The 18,580-nt window shown below is 35.8% G+C and overlaps 1 protein-coding gene across 7 annotated transcripts in view; it reads left to right on the top strand.

The window, feature by feature from the left end:
- Window positions 1-18,580, top strand: part of PIK3C2A (phosphatidylinositol-4-phosphate 3-kinase catalytic subunit type 2 alpha) — a 52,437-nt gene that overhangs the window by 18,072 nt on the left and 15,785 nt on the right. For 5 of the 7 annotated variants that reach the window (XM_054198117.1, XM_054198119.1, XM_054198118.1 and 2 more), the window contains 14 exons: window positions 165-271; window positions 2,054-2,211; window positions 5,154-5,274; window positions 5,926-6,037; window positions 6,651-6,730; window positions 6,835-6,898; window positions 9,397-9,540; window positions 11,756-11,798; window positions 11,886-12,099; window positions 12,183-12,305; window positions 13,937-14,104; window positions 16,715-16,823; window positions 17,603-17,745; window positions 18,390-18,578. In XM_054198117.1, the coding sequence (XP_054054092.1) occupies window positions 165-271; window positions 2,054-2,211; window positions 5,154-5,274; window positions 5,926-6,037; window positions 6,651-6,730; window positions 6,835-6,898; window positions 9,397-9,540; window positions 11,756-11,798; window positions 11,886-12,099; window positions 12,183-12,305; window positions 13,937-14,104; window positions 16,715-16,823; window positions 17,603-17,745; window positions 18,390-18,578 (1,775 nt within the window). The remainder of the gene's footprint in view (window positions 1-164; window positions 272-2,053; window positions 2,212-5,153; window positions 5,275-5,925; window positions 6,038-6,650; window positions 6,731-6,834; window positions 6,899-9,396; window positions 9,541-11,755; window positions 11,799-11,885; window positions 12,100-12,182; window positions 12,306-13,936; window positions 14,105-16,714; window positions 16,824-17,602; window positions 17,746-18,389; window positions 18,579-18,580) is intronic. The other 2 variants (XM_054198120.1, XM_054198122.1) reach the window with 2 other exon arrangements.

Below are 18,580 nucleotides of genomic sequence, written 5' to 3'. Positions count from 1 at the left end.
AATCTTTACTTTTCAATTTGGTAATTATATACATTTTTCTCCTTGTAGAAGTAGACATAAAACTACTAGTAAACCTCAGACTCCTGAAAATCTGTCATCTACACATGGCTTTGCTGGCTATAGGAATATGTTTGCAGCTATTTAAATACTGTATTATCTTTGAGTTGCAGAAAGACAATGGGACCACTGGCATGCTGACAGAAAACGTGCTTCTCCAAGAAATTGAAGGGCAGAATCAAGAACTGTCAGCTTTTTCTCAAGCAGTTACGAAGTAAGAAATTAATGAACACAAATTAGCTTTCAGAAACAAACAAAAAAAGAAGCTAACTCATTTTCACTTAGGTTGACATGGCCAATGCTACATTTGTTGCTTTATGGAGCAGATTTCAGTATGTGTCCTTTTCCCTTTTCTTATCCCAGTTTTTCCTGGGTTTGTCTTGTTTGGTTTTGTTTGTTGTTGGGTTTTTTGGTTGTGTTTTTTGTTTGTTTGTTTCTCTCCCCCCCTCCCCCTCCAAGAATGCAACAGAATTGTTAAGGCGTTCAGCCCTAAGGTTTTGGATTATCATATCTCCTCTTTGTTCTTCTGGTCCTGTGACTTTCCTCTTACTCTTTTCCTTGTCTTTATAATACTTTTTTTTATCCTCAAACTATTTTTCTGTATTTCCATATTATCTGTATCTCCTTTGTCTATTTTTTAAAACAATTTCTTTTGAAATAGTTTGAAGTCCCTTTTTTCTTAGTTGATGTACCTCACTAAATCCTGTTGCTCAATGGCTTTCTAACCCTTAAATGCTCTCATTTTTATTGCTTCCACAACTGGAATTCTGTATCAAATAAAACCTTCAAACTTGTTCCTGCTTGCATCAGGTGATGAAGTTTCTTAAAGGTCATACTGAAGAAGATGGGACTTGATAAACCAGAATGCTCCTTCTTTTTTTTTTATTTTATTTTATTTTTCCTTACTGCCGTAAGTTATGAGAGGTTGTTTTTTTTGCTTGCTTCCTAGCGAAGACACTAGGAGTCTTGCGTTTTTTACCTCTCAAGATCAAAATCCAAGAAATAAGGGGGGAAAATAAAGGTCTTTGAATCTGAAGGATAGCAGCTACTTTTTAAAACAGGAGTGTTTATGTAATGAAAAGCAAGCTCCATAAAACCAATGAGAAGTCAAATACCTGTGAAACTTACTGATGAACAACATTAAGACAAAGCTCATGTAAAATAGACTTGTTGCAACAGTTTCTAGTTAAATCTAGTTGCCTTTTCTTTCAAGACCTAGTGGTTAAAATGCTGATGGACAACTCTTGCTAGAGTGGTTTCTTTTCTTTATTTTCCCCATTCATGCTATTGTCAGGAATCAAGATGATGAAATAGATGACCATTATAAATTAGTTCTGTTCTTCATCTCCTGTAATACTGCTCAGTGTTGGAAGAAGGTTAAGGTTAAATTATTGCATCTGTGTTAAATAGCAGAAAATAAAAAGCAGCTATCACAGTACTGTCTGTTCATTACTAGGTGAATGTTTTATACTATTTGTTTCCTAACGAAAAGCCTTTCCTTTAATTTAGGCCTCTTTCTCAACTCTGACAACTTGGAATAACTACCTTCTGCATAGTATCTAAATTCAGATTAGACTTCCAAAAATAAAAACATGTAAAGAGTTTTGTGGTGTTTTGTACATAAAAGAAATTACCCTTTTTAAAAACTTATTTTTAGCAAATGCCATGGATTAGCTTTTTAAAAACTGTTTTAGAGTTTACCTTCTAGAGAAGCTGGATGTGTCCTGTAAGCATTGACCTATTAAATATTTTAAGCTGTATGTAAAACCTGCCTAATTATAAGCTAGAGTTTTTTCCCCTCTAAGTACTACTTGTATAATTATTGTGGGCAGTGTTCTCTTGAGAGTGGAAAAAGTAAATGGTGTTTTGTACATGCAATTTAGATAAAGAGCAAAAGGTAGTCTTTACTGTTCTAGCTTGTGGTTATTACCATGTTATTTTGCTTTAGTCTTAGGCTTACCCATTGCAATGTTTCATAAGCCTTCTCTACTTTCAGATTGAGGACCAAGTTTCCTTATGCTAATCAGCAAACAAATCCAGGCTTTGTGCTGAGTCCAATCATGCTGCAAAGAAATATAAGTGGGGAGAGTGCCAGTATCAAGGTTTCTATAGAAATCGAGGAATTCCAGCAACCAGTAACTTTTACATGTGATGGTACGTTTCTACTTTTTAAATTGGAGTTTGCTTGTAAGACTTAGAATGGTGGGATAAGACTATGCACTCAGGCTGGGCCAATGGCTTTCAGTTTTTGTAATCCCTGGGTCTCAGATGTGTGGATTGCTTGTGGGGAATGTGGAAAAGGTAACCAAAGAAAGAACCTAATTCTGGGTCAGTGCTTCCACCAGAAAATATTTGGAAGCTGACAAAGTGAAACATGTTTTTAAAAAGGAAAGCCAAGCGAACCAGAAGTGCTATTCTACCCACAGCTGGGAATGTTAAAACAGTTTTTCAAGAGTTTGACCTACTTTATGGTAATTGAGGGGACAACAATACCAGGACTGAGATTTTTAACTTTTAATTTATGTGTTTATTTCAACACCAACATGTGTTTAAATAAATTCTTGCAGGCTATCTAAAAATTCAGACAAATAGCTCTGGGGAAATAAGAATAAATACTGAAATTATCTATTACTTGACTTCAGTATATGCTTGTGGACACAAACACTAAAACAATACTGTCGCAGTGTGCCATATCTAGCTGGCCTACTTTCGTGGGTAACCAGGAATATTAGTTTGGGGTTTACCTTGTTCTTGTACATAAATTTGTATTCTCTGTGCAGTCCAGAATGCACAGCATGTTTGTATTAAAGGCTGTAACTGGGATGCTGTCAACTTCTGGCAGTTCTTGGTGATAAAATAACTGAGCAAGTTACTTTTTAGCCTCTATACTGCTGTAGTCTCTTAGCCCTCGTGAGAGGTCCCACTTCCAGACTGTGTCACCTGGTAGTGAATCTGTGCTGTGGTGTATTTTTTATCATTTGGTTCTCTATCTGCAACAGTGTAGAGTTGGTTGTTCTCAAAAAATATGAAATTGCTGTATTGGAAAACAAGCTCTTGATGCATAAGTGTTTTCATTCTATATTAATTTGCTGAGACTTATTCTGCTGTGATTTTAATACTCTTTTGTTAAGAAATTAGCTGGACTGTAAGCATACCCTAGGAAGAGTTTCTGCTCTTCATCCTTAAGATTACACTTTCCTAATATTACAGGCTTAATCCTTTCCTACAAAAGACTTTCGTAGCGTAACTAAAATGCTACAGCTTTAGCCCTTTATTTCTAGAAGTGTTGTTAATACCTTGGAATGTGTTTTGCATTCTAGCCCCACATATCTGTTTGCGCTTTCTGCTTCCTTCCTTTTTTTCTAATGCCGAAACTAGTCACAATTAAACTACTTGTCTTCTGTAGCTAGTGAAAGATGGGTGTCTGTAGCTCATACTGTGACTAGTGATAAGTGTAAAGTTATTCTCTTCCTTTAATCCCTTCTGTTCTTGGTCAAATTCTTGCATACCTTAGCATCCTTATGCTAGAAATACTTTGGTATAGCTTTCAGTTCGACTCAGAAGGAACTGCAGCCTTTCAGTGTTCTGATGACTCCATGTGTAGAAAGAACCTAGGAGGGAAACAGATGAACTTAAGAGCTTATTTGGGTATACCTATTCATTTTGCATTGGTTTATTAGACTTTATGTGGAAGTACGAGTCTACCTGAGCAATCATTGCCTGTCAGCAAGATATTAATGTCTTTCAAAAGACAGAGTGTGGGGAAAACGTGGTAACATTATCTTTGGATTGCTTTACTAGGCTCTGCAGGACCGGCAGACCTTCGCCAATGCAGCCTATGACTATACCCCATAAACTGTCACTGCATCTTTTTTTCTCTATCAACTACCATATTATCTGCTGATGGTAGTACAGCAGTTTCATTCTAGATTAATAATAAGTTAAATAGCCTCAGTAACGAGTTAAATAGTGTTTCTGAATTCATGCTGCTTATCATTTCTTGCTCTTGAATCAGATATGCTCATTCTTCGTATGCTATCAAATACTTCTGGGCTTGTAATAATTAGTCATCTGTTAATGAGATGAAGCACTTGCATTATCTTGTGGAAAATATTGTTGTGGCGTTACCTTTCTGTATCCACCATAGTAGTAACATTCCTTAAGAAAAAGAAGATTCAGGAAAATTAGGAAAGCCACTAGAGGGGGAAAAAACAACTACTTTTAATGTACTGATGAAAAAATAAAATGCTTTTGTGTAGTGTGTTTTACAGAATTTTGAGGCGTTTAGTGACATTGTTTGCAAATGATTTAAAGGGGAAGATCAGAAACTAGGTAGGGAGGTGTAGAGAACATTTTGTACTCAAAACGTTTGTGGTGTTAAAACATGCCAATGGATTTTGGGTTTGACTGGGATTGCTTCTTTAGCTCTGTAGTTGCTGAATGGAAGAGAGATTATTTTCAAAAACAGCGTTTGGAGCCTCATGTGATAGTACTGGTAGTTAAGAGATACTTTTTGCAAAGGCTTGGTGATGCTTACTGAGACCTGACCTGTATGATGTGGAAACTGCCCTAGACAAAAGGAAAAGGGGGCAGGGAAGGACTTTCAGTAGGATTTGCCTCTGCTGCAGCTCATACTCACTTCCTCAAAAGAGAACAAATACGAAAGTTCCATTTCCAACTCTTCAGATAATGATTTTTAAACTTAAAGAAGCTCTGGGATCACTTAGCTATTTGAAGTCCTTGCTAAATAAGGCAATTTTAAAATTTAAAAAAAAGGGCTATCCTCATACAAAAACTCCTGTAAAACAGAATACAGACTGGTTTTGTACTTTTGGTCAAGTGACTACACTGTATCCTAATTTAGAAAAGATTGATTTCTTACACTACAGGCAGGTTTTATAAGATGCCTGCCTTTGTGGAAAAAAAAAAGTGAAGATCTCAAACTATGAAACTTAAGAGATTATAGAAGCATAAGAGTCTTCCCTACAAGTATAAAAATAAATTTAATTAAATAACTACAATTTGTGGGTGAACAATGGTTAATATCACTTGCTATAGATTTATATTTAACTTTTAGATGTAATTTCTTTAAACAGTGAGTTCCCCTGTTGAGCTTATAATAATGCAGGCACTTTGCTGGGTGCATGATGACTTGAATGAAGTGGACATTGGCAGCTATATCCTGAAAGTCTGTGGCCACGAAGAAGTTTTACAGAAGTAAGCAAACTCTTTTTCATTAATATTTAATTTCATGCTTTTTCATGGCACAGTTACTGGAAAGTATATCTTTAATGATTAAATATGTGAAAGCAGAAATCTTAAAAACATAGAAGGGTCACACTTTGCACAAAGATCAGAAGTCTTTAGAGTTGCTCTGGGATACAGCAAAGTAGGTTCTCAGCAGCTTCCTAGAAATCTGTTCTAATCTGCCATCTGTTGTGTTGAACACAAACAGGTTTTTTTTAGATGCAGATTTCTGGAGCACTTCTGTAGATGGATGTTGTAGTTTTCAGCTGCTCTTAACATTCCCAACAACTAGGAAAAAAAACCCTAGTCTTGATTTCTAATACTCTGAAATAATCTGATTTTTTTTTTTCAAAAATAATGGTTTACAAATCCCTGTTAGTTTTCTGGGTTAGAATATTTGGTTTCAATATTAGCCGTAGTAGTTAAGAGCTCTAGCAAAAGGATAGGTATCTGTAATAGTATACTTCTGCAGAAGTAAAAATCATATCAAGTAGTATGGTGTGGAGGTTGATTAACCATTTCCTTATTTTGAGCCAACAGGTTGCCCTAAGTATTCCATGTGAGTTTTTTGAAAAACTCTGTGTATTTTTGGTGTAACTATAGTTTTCTTTTGTTTAACAGTAAGCACTGCGTAGGAAGTCATGAATATATTCAGAACTGTCGGAAGTGGGATACAGAAATCAAACTGCAGCTGTTGACCCATAGTGTAATATGCAGAGATCTGGCGCGAACGGTAAGTACCACCTAAACTGCAGCAGCAATGTAAATCTCCAAGATGTTGGGAGTTTGCATCAGAGTTGATGGATCCAAGATGCAGCCTTTTTTGTGTGATTAACAAATTAGTATGTCTGCTTGGTGTTGGGAATTATTCTCTTATACTAAGAGGAAGTGAAATACATACTGAATTTTCGCAAGGCAAATAATATAAACATGGATAATCTCTCTTATTAGACCAAGTACTATAGCTGAAAAAAGTATGCAAGCATTTGGACTAAATTTGAGGCCTGAAAGAGAAGCAGCAAATTTCAGAGTTAAATAAAAGCTAAGAAGAGGTTTTGAGTTTAATTAGATATGTATCAGACCATCAAAGAGGAAGGCAGGAATATTTAATATCAGCATACTTAGGCGCTCGATTGTTGTTTCTTCCCTCTTCCCTCTGTCCTGATGTGTGCATGTTTCATAGGCTACTAATTAGTTATTTCTTTTCCCCTTTGAAGAGTGGAAAAGAAATTCCCCTTATATCTTTCCCCTTGTACTCCGCAGCTATTAGCAATGAAACTTCTAGAACAGTATTACAAATTATAGAAAGGTGAGAACTGGACTTAATATGTAACATTGTGTTGCAGGAAGATGATGACAGAACACCCATACATCTAACCAAACACCTCTACAAAGTAGAAAAGCCTTTCAGAGAACCTATTATAAGGTAAAGTTATGTGGTCAGTTTAGTAATCAAGCCCACTCCTGAATTTCTGATCAAGGTTATGCCACGCTCCTGCACTTGTGTTCAATAACTACTATTTCCTGCAGGTCTTCTATTGAAGAGCTTCTAGATGTGTATCACAAGCAAGTTAACGTAGCTCTTAAAAATGAGGTAAGGTCATAGCAAATTATTGCTGAACCGAAAGTAGCATGAGAAAGTTTACTCATGTGTTAGTTGGAAAAAAGACTTGCAGGAGTTCTTGGGGAAACTGAGATCTGAACAAGCTGTCAAATGTAAATTCGGAATCGGGGATTTTTAGAGTGCTATTCCTTTTTTTTTTTTTTTTTTCCTGGCTTTTCTTGCTAACTAATTATTACCTAATCATCACAGTGAGAAATGTATCTTCAAAGTCCTGGTGTGCAAAATAACCTTTTCCTCAAAAATGCTGGAAGAGATTAATTTAGGGGAATAGGGAAAATGTCTGAATCCTGAGGATGTCAGTTGTTGTCAGCCATGAATGCTATATTGGTAACAGATAAAAATCTACACAAAAGGGAGCAGTAATAATTGTGTACAATGGGAGTTATAACTAAAGCATGTTTGCAACGTGCAATTAAGTTTTACAAAAAGTGTAATTACATCTTATTCTGCACGACTGGATTAATTTAAAATACACTGTTAAAGCCATTGTCTATTTCAGTGTATGATAGGTAGCTTAAAACAGCTTGCACGTGAAGTAGTGATTTCCCAAATGCAAAAGCTAGCTGAAGATAACCTGCTTTACTCATTTCTAAAAGGAGAAGCTTATTTTAACTCCTGATAACTTGGAGTCTTAAATTCTTAAACAACAGATAACTGTTTCTTAAACAGTTTCTATAAGAACAGTCTTAAAATGAATGACTTAATTACAATACTTTTTTAATTTCCACTACGTTTGTTTGCCTCTCCAGGAATGCAGGCCTGAACAAGCTGATAATCCACTATTTACATATTCCCTTAATGTTATTTAGTCCCCTTGATGGTGATTCACCATCTTCTCAAGGGTAGTTTTGAACATAATTTTTTTGTAGGAGAGAGATGTTAGTGCTCCCTTGAAATGGTGGTGTTTTTGTTGCTTTGCTCTTGCAGCTGCTTCAGCTTGTTTAACTGTGATTTCACAGGCTGAGGGAGGAATGCAAAACACCTCAGTTCAGGCTTATGTTCTACTCTTTCTACAGTCTTTTTGAGGATGGGAGATGTAGCTTGCAGGTGATGATGATTAGGTCCAAATATCAGCAGTTGTTGCATTTGAAATTTTTTGCTTCCTGAAGTGAATTCCTAATCAAAGTGATACAGGGTAAAGTATTCTGTAAATAACTTGTACATAGCCTTTGATTTCAGACTTTAAAAGTTATCTATTGTCTTTTTATTGAGATTAATTTGAGGCCCTGTGAGGAAAATAGCAGTGGAAACTTTGCTTTTCACATATCAAAATAGCTGTTATTTTCAAAGTGTTAGCTTTGGAAGTCTGGCTTAAATATTTACAATGTCTTCTGGCTTCAATGGTTATTTTCTTACCAGGACAAAGTTAATTGTTGCCAGGTAGCTCCCCATCCAAACCGTTTTTGATTCAAATAGCTTCTTTGCTATCCATTTGTAGTAGAGAATATGTCTGGGGGGGATGGGGAGGGTGGGGGTTGGGAATCGGTTTACATCCTACGAAGAGGATGTTACACTAATCCCTCTTACTTAGTTGTAAGTGCTCATAAATGATCGTGAAAGAAACCTTCACATTAAGCCTATAAAAAGTAAACAGTTATTTTGAAGCAAATATTTTCAATTTCTACATGTGTTCTTTAAAATTGGATGAAGACTTTGCTTATATTAAAAAAAAACAAAAACACAAAAACCCAAGAAACCTAAGATAATTTAGATTTAAAGTAAATGTATTTTCTTCTATTTGAAGAGAAGAGGGAAGGGAATATTAGGAGCATCTTGACTTTGTCTTAAGCAGCCTACCAGCATTTTCATTTTCTGATAAGAGGTTGATCTATTCCTTTCAAAAAAGATTTCTGTTAAGTGTGCAGTCCCTTTCCTTTCCTTCTCCAGTTTGCAATTGCATCATCTGAAAGAACCATTTAAATCAAATTACCTGTAAGGCAAAAGTTGCAACAAACTCTTTTCAAAAGTATAGTAAAGTGAATTAAAAAAGATAAAGTTCCATTATGGAAGCTATGCTGTAATCTAAGTGTAATTTGAACCTATATATTTAAGAGGGCTGAATTTGAAATAGTACTTTAGCGTTCATTCCTTGAATATCCTTTTTTAAACTACACTTTCTTTTTATGCCATGAGGGAATTTGAGCTTAATATCTCGTTAGAAAATACATGTGTGCCTACAGCTTAATAGAAAAATAGTTGGAAACCTCATGTTTCCTGGGACACTATTCTAGAATCCAAACTACTTCTGTGTTTTTGGCATTGATAACTGAGCTATAAAGAAGTTCTCGATACTGAGGTTTTTCTTTAATCAAATTGTTACACCACAGTTTAATGTAATTGAGATATGCATCTCATAATGAATCTTTCTTGGCAATTCATTCTTAAAAAAAAAAAATTTAAACAATTAAAGCAATACTTGTTCACAGTTGTGATCAGATCAATCTGTTCTCTCATACATTCCTTATTAGAACCAGCATAAAGCAGTAGATCACGTAATTAAGACTGTCAGAAAAATCTGTTCTACATTGGATTGTGTAGAGACTCCGGCAATAACAGAATCGGTAAAGAAGCTAAGGAGGGCCGTTAATCTTCCAAGGACTAAAAATGCTGAGGTAAACTTTCACACTGTAAACTGCATTTTGAAGTATGCTTTTTAACACTAATAAAAACTATTTCATAGTCTTTGGTAGTTAGAAATACCAGCAACAGTTCAGTCAGGGTTATGTTGTTTGGTTTGTTTTTTGGTTTTGGATTTTTTTATTATTTTGCCTGATAGTGTCCATTTATTTTAACATCTGTTTGCTGTTAATGCATTAATCATTTGCTCTTGGAATCCTTTTCCATTCCAGATAGTGACTTTTTTAAAACTAGTTTTAAAATACTGTTTTCTGGTTCTGTACTTACATGCTTGTGTCACGGTAGATGCTACTAAGTCTGACCAAGGGTAAACTGACAGCTAGCTCATGCCCTCTAAAATCAGTGCAGTTATTCTTAAAGGAGGAATTCACATCCTGTGTTTTCTGTGCAGTATTTATGTGAAGAGCAATAGCATCTTGAAACTATTAACAGTTCCTGCTCCTGCATTCCTGAGCACATGGACAAAAATAAAATCTCCCAAGTAGCAGATTCTGATGATAAAACTGCCTTACAATGAATAGGTCACTTGGGCAGAATTGGTCTCAAGTCATGTTGTCAAAAACAGTCATTAAATGGAGAAGTGTGCAGATTAAAAAGCGAAATAGTCTTGTAGTGCTATTTCTGTTGTCCTGCTGCCTTATTAGAGTGGCAATTCATGTGCTGTTCTATTCACTTTGAGCTTCATTGGTTCAGTGATATATTTGTAATACTGAGCAAAAGTCTTGCAAAATGCACAGGCCAAATGTGGTTCTCACAAGAATTAAAATTCTTGCAGGGAAACGCAGAAGGCATAGTAAGAAAACTGAGTGAAATACAGCATATCAAATATTTCTTCAATGTTTGCTTTTTGATGGGAGAAAGCTGTAGAAATAATTAGATTACAGTGTAAAAATAACTTCTAAAAATAACACTATACGAGTAGAATTTGGAAAAAGGTACTTTATCAGTAAAACCCTGCAAATCTCTTGCAACGAACATTGGCTTAAACAGTAATGTGTATAAAGGCATATAGGATTGTTTTCAGAAACAGAGCTGGTTGCATCTAAACCTTATGTAAGATATTGGGGGTTTTTATTTATTTGTTTTAAAGTAATTGTTTTATGGTTGGAAGAAGTGGCCAAAAAGTAAAAGAAAACAGTAGATTATCAAGTAAAAAATTATATATATGTACTGCTGCTTCAACAGTTTGGCATCTTGTCATCCAAAAGACTTTCGGACTACTTGAAGAATATGGTGAAAGCATACAATTGTTTTTCTGAAAGGGGAAAAAGCTGTGCTCCCCCTCCAAGTTTCTGCATGTTTTTTATAACAATGTGAAGGGGTTTGGTAGTTAAAACTTCATGTTGACAAGATGCTCAATTAATACACTAAAAGTGGAAGGGGAGCTTTCACTCTTCTGCAGAAGTTGTGGCAATCCTCTTAGACCTTCTCTGAAGTATTATGAATTCACTGGGTTTTGATTTTAAATCACAAACTTAGTTTTCATTGAAAGTTTTAGTTTTATCAGAAGTTGAATTTGGCATGAAACCCTTCCTTGTTAGAAGGGAGTGAATTCCCATGATTTGTTTGTCACCTTTTGGCTTCAACAGCGTCCTTGTCGAGACTAGACATTACTGCAGTACTGTATCATGTTTAGACTTCCCTTTTAGCAGACCAAGAAGCAAACAAGGCAGATAGTACAAAGTTACAGTACTTACTGTTCAGTTTTCTCCATTGATTAACATTTTTTTAATTCACTAAATTTACAGTAACTCTGCCTACAAAAGATACCTTAACAAATGCCACAAACAAAACAGCTGTTCAGAGTTAAAAATGGGTGATAGAGCTAACAGCTTCTGCTTTCATCCATAACAGCCCTGACCGATTTTTATCTCTACTCAGAGAATTATTTTTATCTCTACTCAGAGAAGTTAGAGTATCCTGAGCAATATTCAAATGTACTGTGTCTTGTCAGAGTTCATAAAGGGTGTCAAAGTAGTTGTGACTTGATGAAACATGAGCTTTTGTATGATCCAGAAATTGTGATGCTGTCAGTTAATTCTTGAGGAACTTTGAGTAAATAGGTGTTATATAAACCCACATATAGGCCTGATTCAGATGTTTCATAATTTCTGTATAAGATATTTAAGAGCAACGGAAAATTAATGTGGGTTTATTGGTATTGAAATTTGCCCTAACTTTACCATGTAGGTGTCCTTACAGTGTGGCGATAGCACCAGCAAGAGCTCATCTGGTGAGTAAAGTTCTTCAATTTTATTTAAAAATTGCTTTCAGGTGGCTGTTTTAGGAAGATATGCACTAAAGATAAGTTATAATTTAGGTTCACCGCAGCCTGAAAACCCTCTGAAAGTGAGCATAGACCAGTTAACAAGAGCAGTTGAGGCCCTTCTGCGACTCCACGTGAATTCATGTAGCAGTTCTGCAGCAATTTCTCCAAAAGATAATAAGAGTACCAAGGAAGCATGGACTGCCACAGAACATCTCCAGTTCACAATATTTGCTGCTCATGGAATTTCTCCTGGTTGGGTATCAAAGTGAGTAATTTATTAATTGTAAAATTCATCCTTTTATAGATTTTTTTTTTGTTTGTTTAATTTATTTTCTTTTCCTTGTCTAGTTATGAAAAATACTACTTGATTTGTTCTCTGACCCATAATGGAAAAGATCTGTTTAAACCTGTTCAGTCCAAGAAGGTTGGCACATACAAGAACTTCTTCTACTTGATTAAGTGGGATGAACTGTAAGTGGCTTTATCATCTTAAAACTCACTAAAATGTTTAATTTTAGCTTCTACCTATCTAGCTAGCTGCTGAATAGAGTCATTCAGGCAACTCTTGCTTCTGATTCCATTTGAAGTGTTGAAAGGACAATGTGTGAGACTTATTGACCAAAATAAGAAACATTTTTCCAAATGGTATTTCGCTACTCATTTTGAAAGTGTGAGTGGAAATGCTGGACAAGTGCCCTGTGATAATGTGTTTGTAGTATACAATTATATGGAGTTGGGAAGGTTGTAACATTCCTTGCAATGGGAACAGCTTGTGCTGCTTAAAGAAGGATGAATAAAGTTTGCTTATAAGCAGTGCTCAAATATGTAAATGGGAAAGAAAAGCAACTGACTTTTACTGACATCAATGCTGAATCTTTTTATGCTCAAAATACACTGTAACAACTTTGTATCTGAACCTAAAAATCTTAATTTAGGATTATTTCTATAAAGAGAGCAGATGCATAAGTATGTAAGAGTATCTGTCTATAGCATATGAGAATGTCTGGTTTGAGCTACTAAACTTCAGTTTCTCTTTATGGGGCAGGGGAAGAGGGTAGAAAGGAAGAAGGAAGAGCATAGGGAGAGGATGGCGAGTGATAATTGAGAGGGGAAAATACTTTTCGTTATCTATGCACAGTTTACTCTTTTGCACATAATAGCTATCAGGCAACTTGTCATCAAGTGAGCATCAAGTGAGCTCCATGTTGCCCTATATAAATTTTTCTGACTGTTTTTAAAGGTCAGAGATAGACCCTGAGAAATACCATGAAAGTCTACAGTGACAAATTATTTCAGACCAGCAGTGAGAGTTTCAGGTTCTAGAATACCTGCCTTTAGAGAGTACTCCAGCTACCTTTTTTTTCCGATGATGCAAGGGATTAATTGCCAGATCTTTTCCTGGCAAGTACTAGTGTATTACAGTGAAAGGTGTGTTAGATTGCTTATAAGCTGCTTTGTATAGTTGTAGTGGTTTATAGCGTAACTATCTTAGTAATATGCTGTGACGAACTTTTAGGATGATATTTTAATGTGTTAAAGAAAAATCAAATTAAAGAATGCTTTAAGCAATAAAAACAGTGTAAACAAAAATCTGAGTTTGAACTGATCAGTGAGGTGTATATTCCTCAGCTGCTTTCTTTCTGGGTGCTGGTTTTGTACCACTTACATTTAGCTGGCGGTAGTTGTTAATAGATTCTTTCATTTGGTTGGGAAACTATTGTCAGCTCACTTTCTAAATCTGAGAGATTAGGAGGTGGCTAACATGGCATTGTGTGTGCCCTCCTAGTGAGTAGAGTGGGAAGACTGGTTATGCTGGACAGTGCGGTTCTGTGTAAGGAATGTCATTTAATAGACAAAGATTAGAAAGGGTTGTTCCAAATCTGGCTACAGTGCAGCAGTGTAATTTAGCAGGTTTTGCAAACTATTGGTACGGGAGATAAAGTGGAGTGAAATATAATTGCATGGAAATTTAACACTTTTTCTTCAATGTTAATTAACTTTTTGAAAGCAAGAGTCATCAACAGATTATATGGATAAGGCTGTAACTTACTAATAACTGTCTTTCCACTGACTGACTTATTTTTAATGCTTTTATTTTATAGAATAATCTTCCCCATCCAGATTTCACAGCTGCCTTTGGAATCGGTCTTACGTCTGACTCTGTTTGGAATCCTAAATCAAAGTAGTGGGAGTTCTCCTGACTCAAATAAACAGAGAAAGGGCCCAGAAATTTTGGGTCAGGTTTCTCTACCACTTTTTGATTTTAGGCGGTAAGTATCCAAAATATTAGTATGAGTATTAACATGATTTACTCTATATAAAGCTTAGTCTACCCCCATAACTACAGAAACTGCCTCTCTGCCACTGAGTGTAGTAGGCCATGATAAAGGTAAGAACTGTAAACTATATTGTTACAGAAATAATACCTTCTGTTAAATGGAGTACAAAACACGGTCATGCATTGTAGTATTTCCATGTAACTGTCTGAAAAAGCTTATTTGCTGGAGGAAGTTGAATATTGTTTGGATGAAAGCAGTTTTATTTGCAGAAAATCTTCATAACAGTGTGCGGCAGTTGTAAGCGTAACTCAGGTTGTCATTTGAGGAATCCACTGACATTCAGGTATTGCCCTATAAGTCATAGGCAGTTGAAGTATCTGCAGGTCTCACTGTCTACTGAACTGATAGCCTCCCTTCTACTGAAGCAGTACGGACTTGGTAGGTGGCATTTCATGAGTTCTGATATCAGTTTAGAAGATCTAAAACTACATTATATTGACTAGAGGCAGTTCAGTCGGTGTTCACATATATTCTAGCAGATGACGTGTAAACACCCAGTTCTCAGCCAACTTGTCAGCCCTGGTGATAGAGAATGCAACTTGCAAAAGAAGGTGTTTGCAGCAAGCGTTGGATGCAGCGGGAATAGTGCCTAGTGCAATGCAAAACAGAACAGAATCCTGACAGCAGGTGAACAAAGTGCTATGCTTCCGTCATGTCACTGGGAAAGAAGCACTTTTGCCTTAAAACTATCTTAAGATAGGAAAGAATTGCACTTTTCTTCATCCAATACTCTTTATAAAAAGCAAAATATTGTGATGGCTTGATTTTTTAGAAATAAAAGACTTTAAATTTAAGGTATGCAGTATTTCTAAGTACTGTTATTCTTCAGATGCATCTTTGCCTTGGCTGCAAAATATTCAATGCTGCATGTTTCATATGTTCACAAATGCAGGAGCTAAACTGGAAAATTTGGATATATAGGGTTTTTTTTCTTTAATCCTTTAAAAATTCCTAAATCTGATAATAAGGTGATAATATATAAGCCAACAAGAGAATTCACATACTGTTTTAAAATCCAGGTAACTTTAAAATAATACAGGTGTATTTTCAAAGATTAGAAGAAATGGCTTATTTTACCTTCAACATGTTTCTGACTAATAGAGATCCCAGGATATTCTGAAATTATTCCTTTTGATTTGGAGCTGGATTTATTTAAAAAAAAAATTAAATAAAGGGATAATTAACTACTGTGTTAAACTTACGGCATACTTCTAGTTTGAACTTGCCTTCCTTCAAGTATAACTGCTGGATCCTGTTATACCTTTTTACCTTTTTCACTAAGAATGAAAAGTCTACTGTAACTTTCCTCAGTCAAGTGTTCCTGCATTTCGTCAAGTTGCCTTGTCCTTGAAACTTTCATTATGAAGCATATTCCAAAATGCTTATCACTTTGGTAGCCATTTAACCAATAGACTTGACACACAGATACCAGAATTAGGCATGATGTTGCAGAAGTGATCACACTGTTGCAAAATAGCTTCAGGATTTATGCTTAAGATTTCCTATTTATATGTGCTTCTGACTTCTAGTTCATACGGGAAGCTTAAATTATCTAATTGTCAACCAAAGCTGCAGAAAGACAACCAAGTGTTTCCTGGACAGTTACTTCTATGTATTGCTTATGTCTGTTCTGTGCGGTTTGCATCCTCTGGTTCTAGATATGGCTCTTCTTGTTCTGCTTCCTCTCTTGTTTGGTGACAATTCCAACAGTTCGGGAGTGCTTAGGAGTTTAGGCTTTCCTGCACTGCAAAGATGGCCTGCAGCTGCTTTGTCTGCACGGAAACTTGGATTTCTTTTCATAAACGGTGCTTATTTCAGCCTCCTGTTTAAAAGCTGCATTTCAGTCTCCTATCTGAATATCACATTTCACAGAATTTGATTGAAAACATAGCTTTTGTTTTGATCTGAATTGCAAATTTATCTTGTCTTCATGCTGCAAATACCAAACTAGTTTCAAACTAGCAAATACAAACATCATCTGATATGCATTTGCAGAATCTAGTAATGTGGAAAGCCCAGGCAAATGCTGATGTCTGTAATATTCATGTGCCTGTGCCTTTTATCTTGTAAGGTGAGAAGGTGCATGTGTTCAGTTTATTCCTCAGAGGCAAAAGTATTCCTTTTCTCCCTTAAGAGATAGGGAGCACTTAATTTAGCTGTGTCAGCAATGAACTCTTCCCTTTTGCCTTTTCCACCTAAAAGTTGTATGCAGTGTTTTAAAGGACTTAAAGTATAGAAGATATCCAGTGAAAAGAAATAAATTCACTTGACATTTGATGATCATAATTCCTTTTTTTAATCTTTGAACTGTATTGGCTAGTACAGTTTGATTTCCTGTGTTCTTTTCTGAAGAAATGTTGAAATACTTGTCATAAGATCTCTGCAGTAGAAACACATACTCAGTTTGCACTATCCTTTTATACCACACTAATATTCCTGAATTGTTTCCTTGTGGTGACCATTGATCTTCTTCAGATAGTATTTTAATATCTTGTTGAAGTAAGATTTTGACACTAATACCCATACATGCTTTTTTCTCAGATTGTTAACTAGTGGGACAAAGCTCTTGCAACTCTGGACCTCATCGCATCCACATCATGCATCAGGGATGGCCAGTAAGAAAGGAAATATGGAAAGAATAGTATTGCAGGTTATATATAATTCTGACTTGATCTGATTATGTTATGTTTGAATATTGTCACTTGTAACTCTTATATGAGTGGTAATAGATAAATTAATGTTTTGGGGAGAGTGTAAATATTGCTAAGTCATATCTGAAAGCCAGTACAGAATCGTGATTACTAAACATTAAGGGTAAAGAATGGAAAGCTGCTGTAAGTGTATACAAGTTAGTTATTGAATCACTATCTTGAAGTAAGAGAAATTGGAGATGCCTTGGTAGTACATGCTATCAGTACTGGGAGAGAACATCTTTGAAAAGCAATCTGTAGAAATGTATGCTGAGATGGGAGTTGTCTAGACCCAACAATAGCAATGCCAGTTTCTTTACAGAACATAAGCACCTCTCTTTCTAAATTCAGAGTCCAAATTCCTCTCCAAAGAGAAGGCATCTTGTTAGGCATGGCTTAACAGTCCCAAGACATGGTCGGAGTTGGTGGTTGGGTTGAAACCATTGGTGCAGATTTCAGTAGTTCTGTGATTATTCTCCACTCTAAGCATTCTCACTTCACTTCTGAGGAGTACTCCAACTACTGGATTGTGCAACAACAGAGTTCTCATACGCTTAAGGACCACAGTTATGTAGAAGAATTGAGATGGAAAAAATTCAGGAAAAAGTATCTGAAAACTTTTATGCATGTAGACCTAAAGAGTTCAGATGCCTAAACATCCAAGGTTGCTGAAAGGGGGAGCTTTCTGTACTGTTCTTAAGGACTTGCATAATTTTATTCTTTTTTTTTTTTTTTTTAGATTGACTTCCCATCCCATGCTTTTGATATTGAATATAAAATCCCTCAAGCTGCAGAGACTACTGTGCATCATTCTATAGAAACATTAGAAAAACCATTGAGAGAACGTCTCCTTGCCATTCTCTCCAAGGATAACACTATTGGGTATGTTCATCTCTTTCTGGCTATGGTCTAATTGCATGTGACAATTTGTGGCTACGGTATGCAATGCTTATTTATTCTTAAATTTCTTTAATATGATTCTAGTATATTTTGAAGACCTGTGGAGACTTAGACAAGAGATTGAATTAAACTTGCAAAATAATAGCGCTGACATAATGAATTTACTTGTGCCATAACGGCCCGTGTTGTAATATTCTCCTGTTACAAGATCGCTACCCTTTTGGCTGCCTGTTATATATGCCTATTCCTGCTTGGCAGTTCTTCAGTTTCAGGGAGCAGTGGCAGTTTTAGCAGTGTTTAGTGGCTTTTCTGTCAGGCTTTTAGAAGCTTTTCTGGCAGGCTTTCCCATTCATCTGCACCAAACTAAAATTAACATTTTGGTTTATTTCAGATTATACTAAAACTTATTTTTGTCCTGCCCAAATTATAACTTTAAACAACTGTTTTCATAATGCTTGAGACTTTATTTACTTCTCATTTTGACTTTTGTGGAGGAAATAGCCATTTTAATTTCACTCCATGTTGTGTGTTAAGTCATCTGTATGTATACAATGACCAGTAGCATTAGGGTTATTCAGGTGATGGTCTGTAACGGATGTTATAAACTGAAATGCTTTTGTCTGCAGGCTATCAAAAGAAGATAAAGAATTTTTGTGGGAGAAGAGACATTATTGTCATAATCATACTAATAGCCTACCAAAAATACTGGTTAGTGCCCCTCACTGGGACTGGGCAAGTCTTCCAGAGATATATTCGTTACTTGAGCAGTGGCCTCCTTTATCACCCTTAGCTGCACTGGAACTACTTGATTCAAAGT

The sequence above is a fragment of the Rissa tridactyla genome, chromosome 4 (genome assembly GCF_028500815.1).
Source record: "Rissa tridactyla isolate bRisTri1 chromosome 4, bRisTri1.patW.cur.20221130, whole genome shotgun sequence".
NCBI classification, from domain to species: domain Eukaryota; kingdom Metazoa; phylum Chordata; class Aves; order Charadriiformes; family Laridae; genus Rissa; species Rissa tridactyla.
This window is presented reverse-complemented; position numbering and strand designations above follow the sequence as displayed.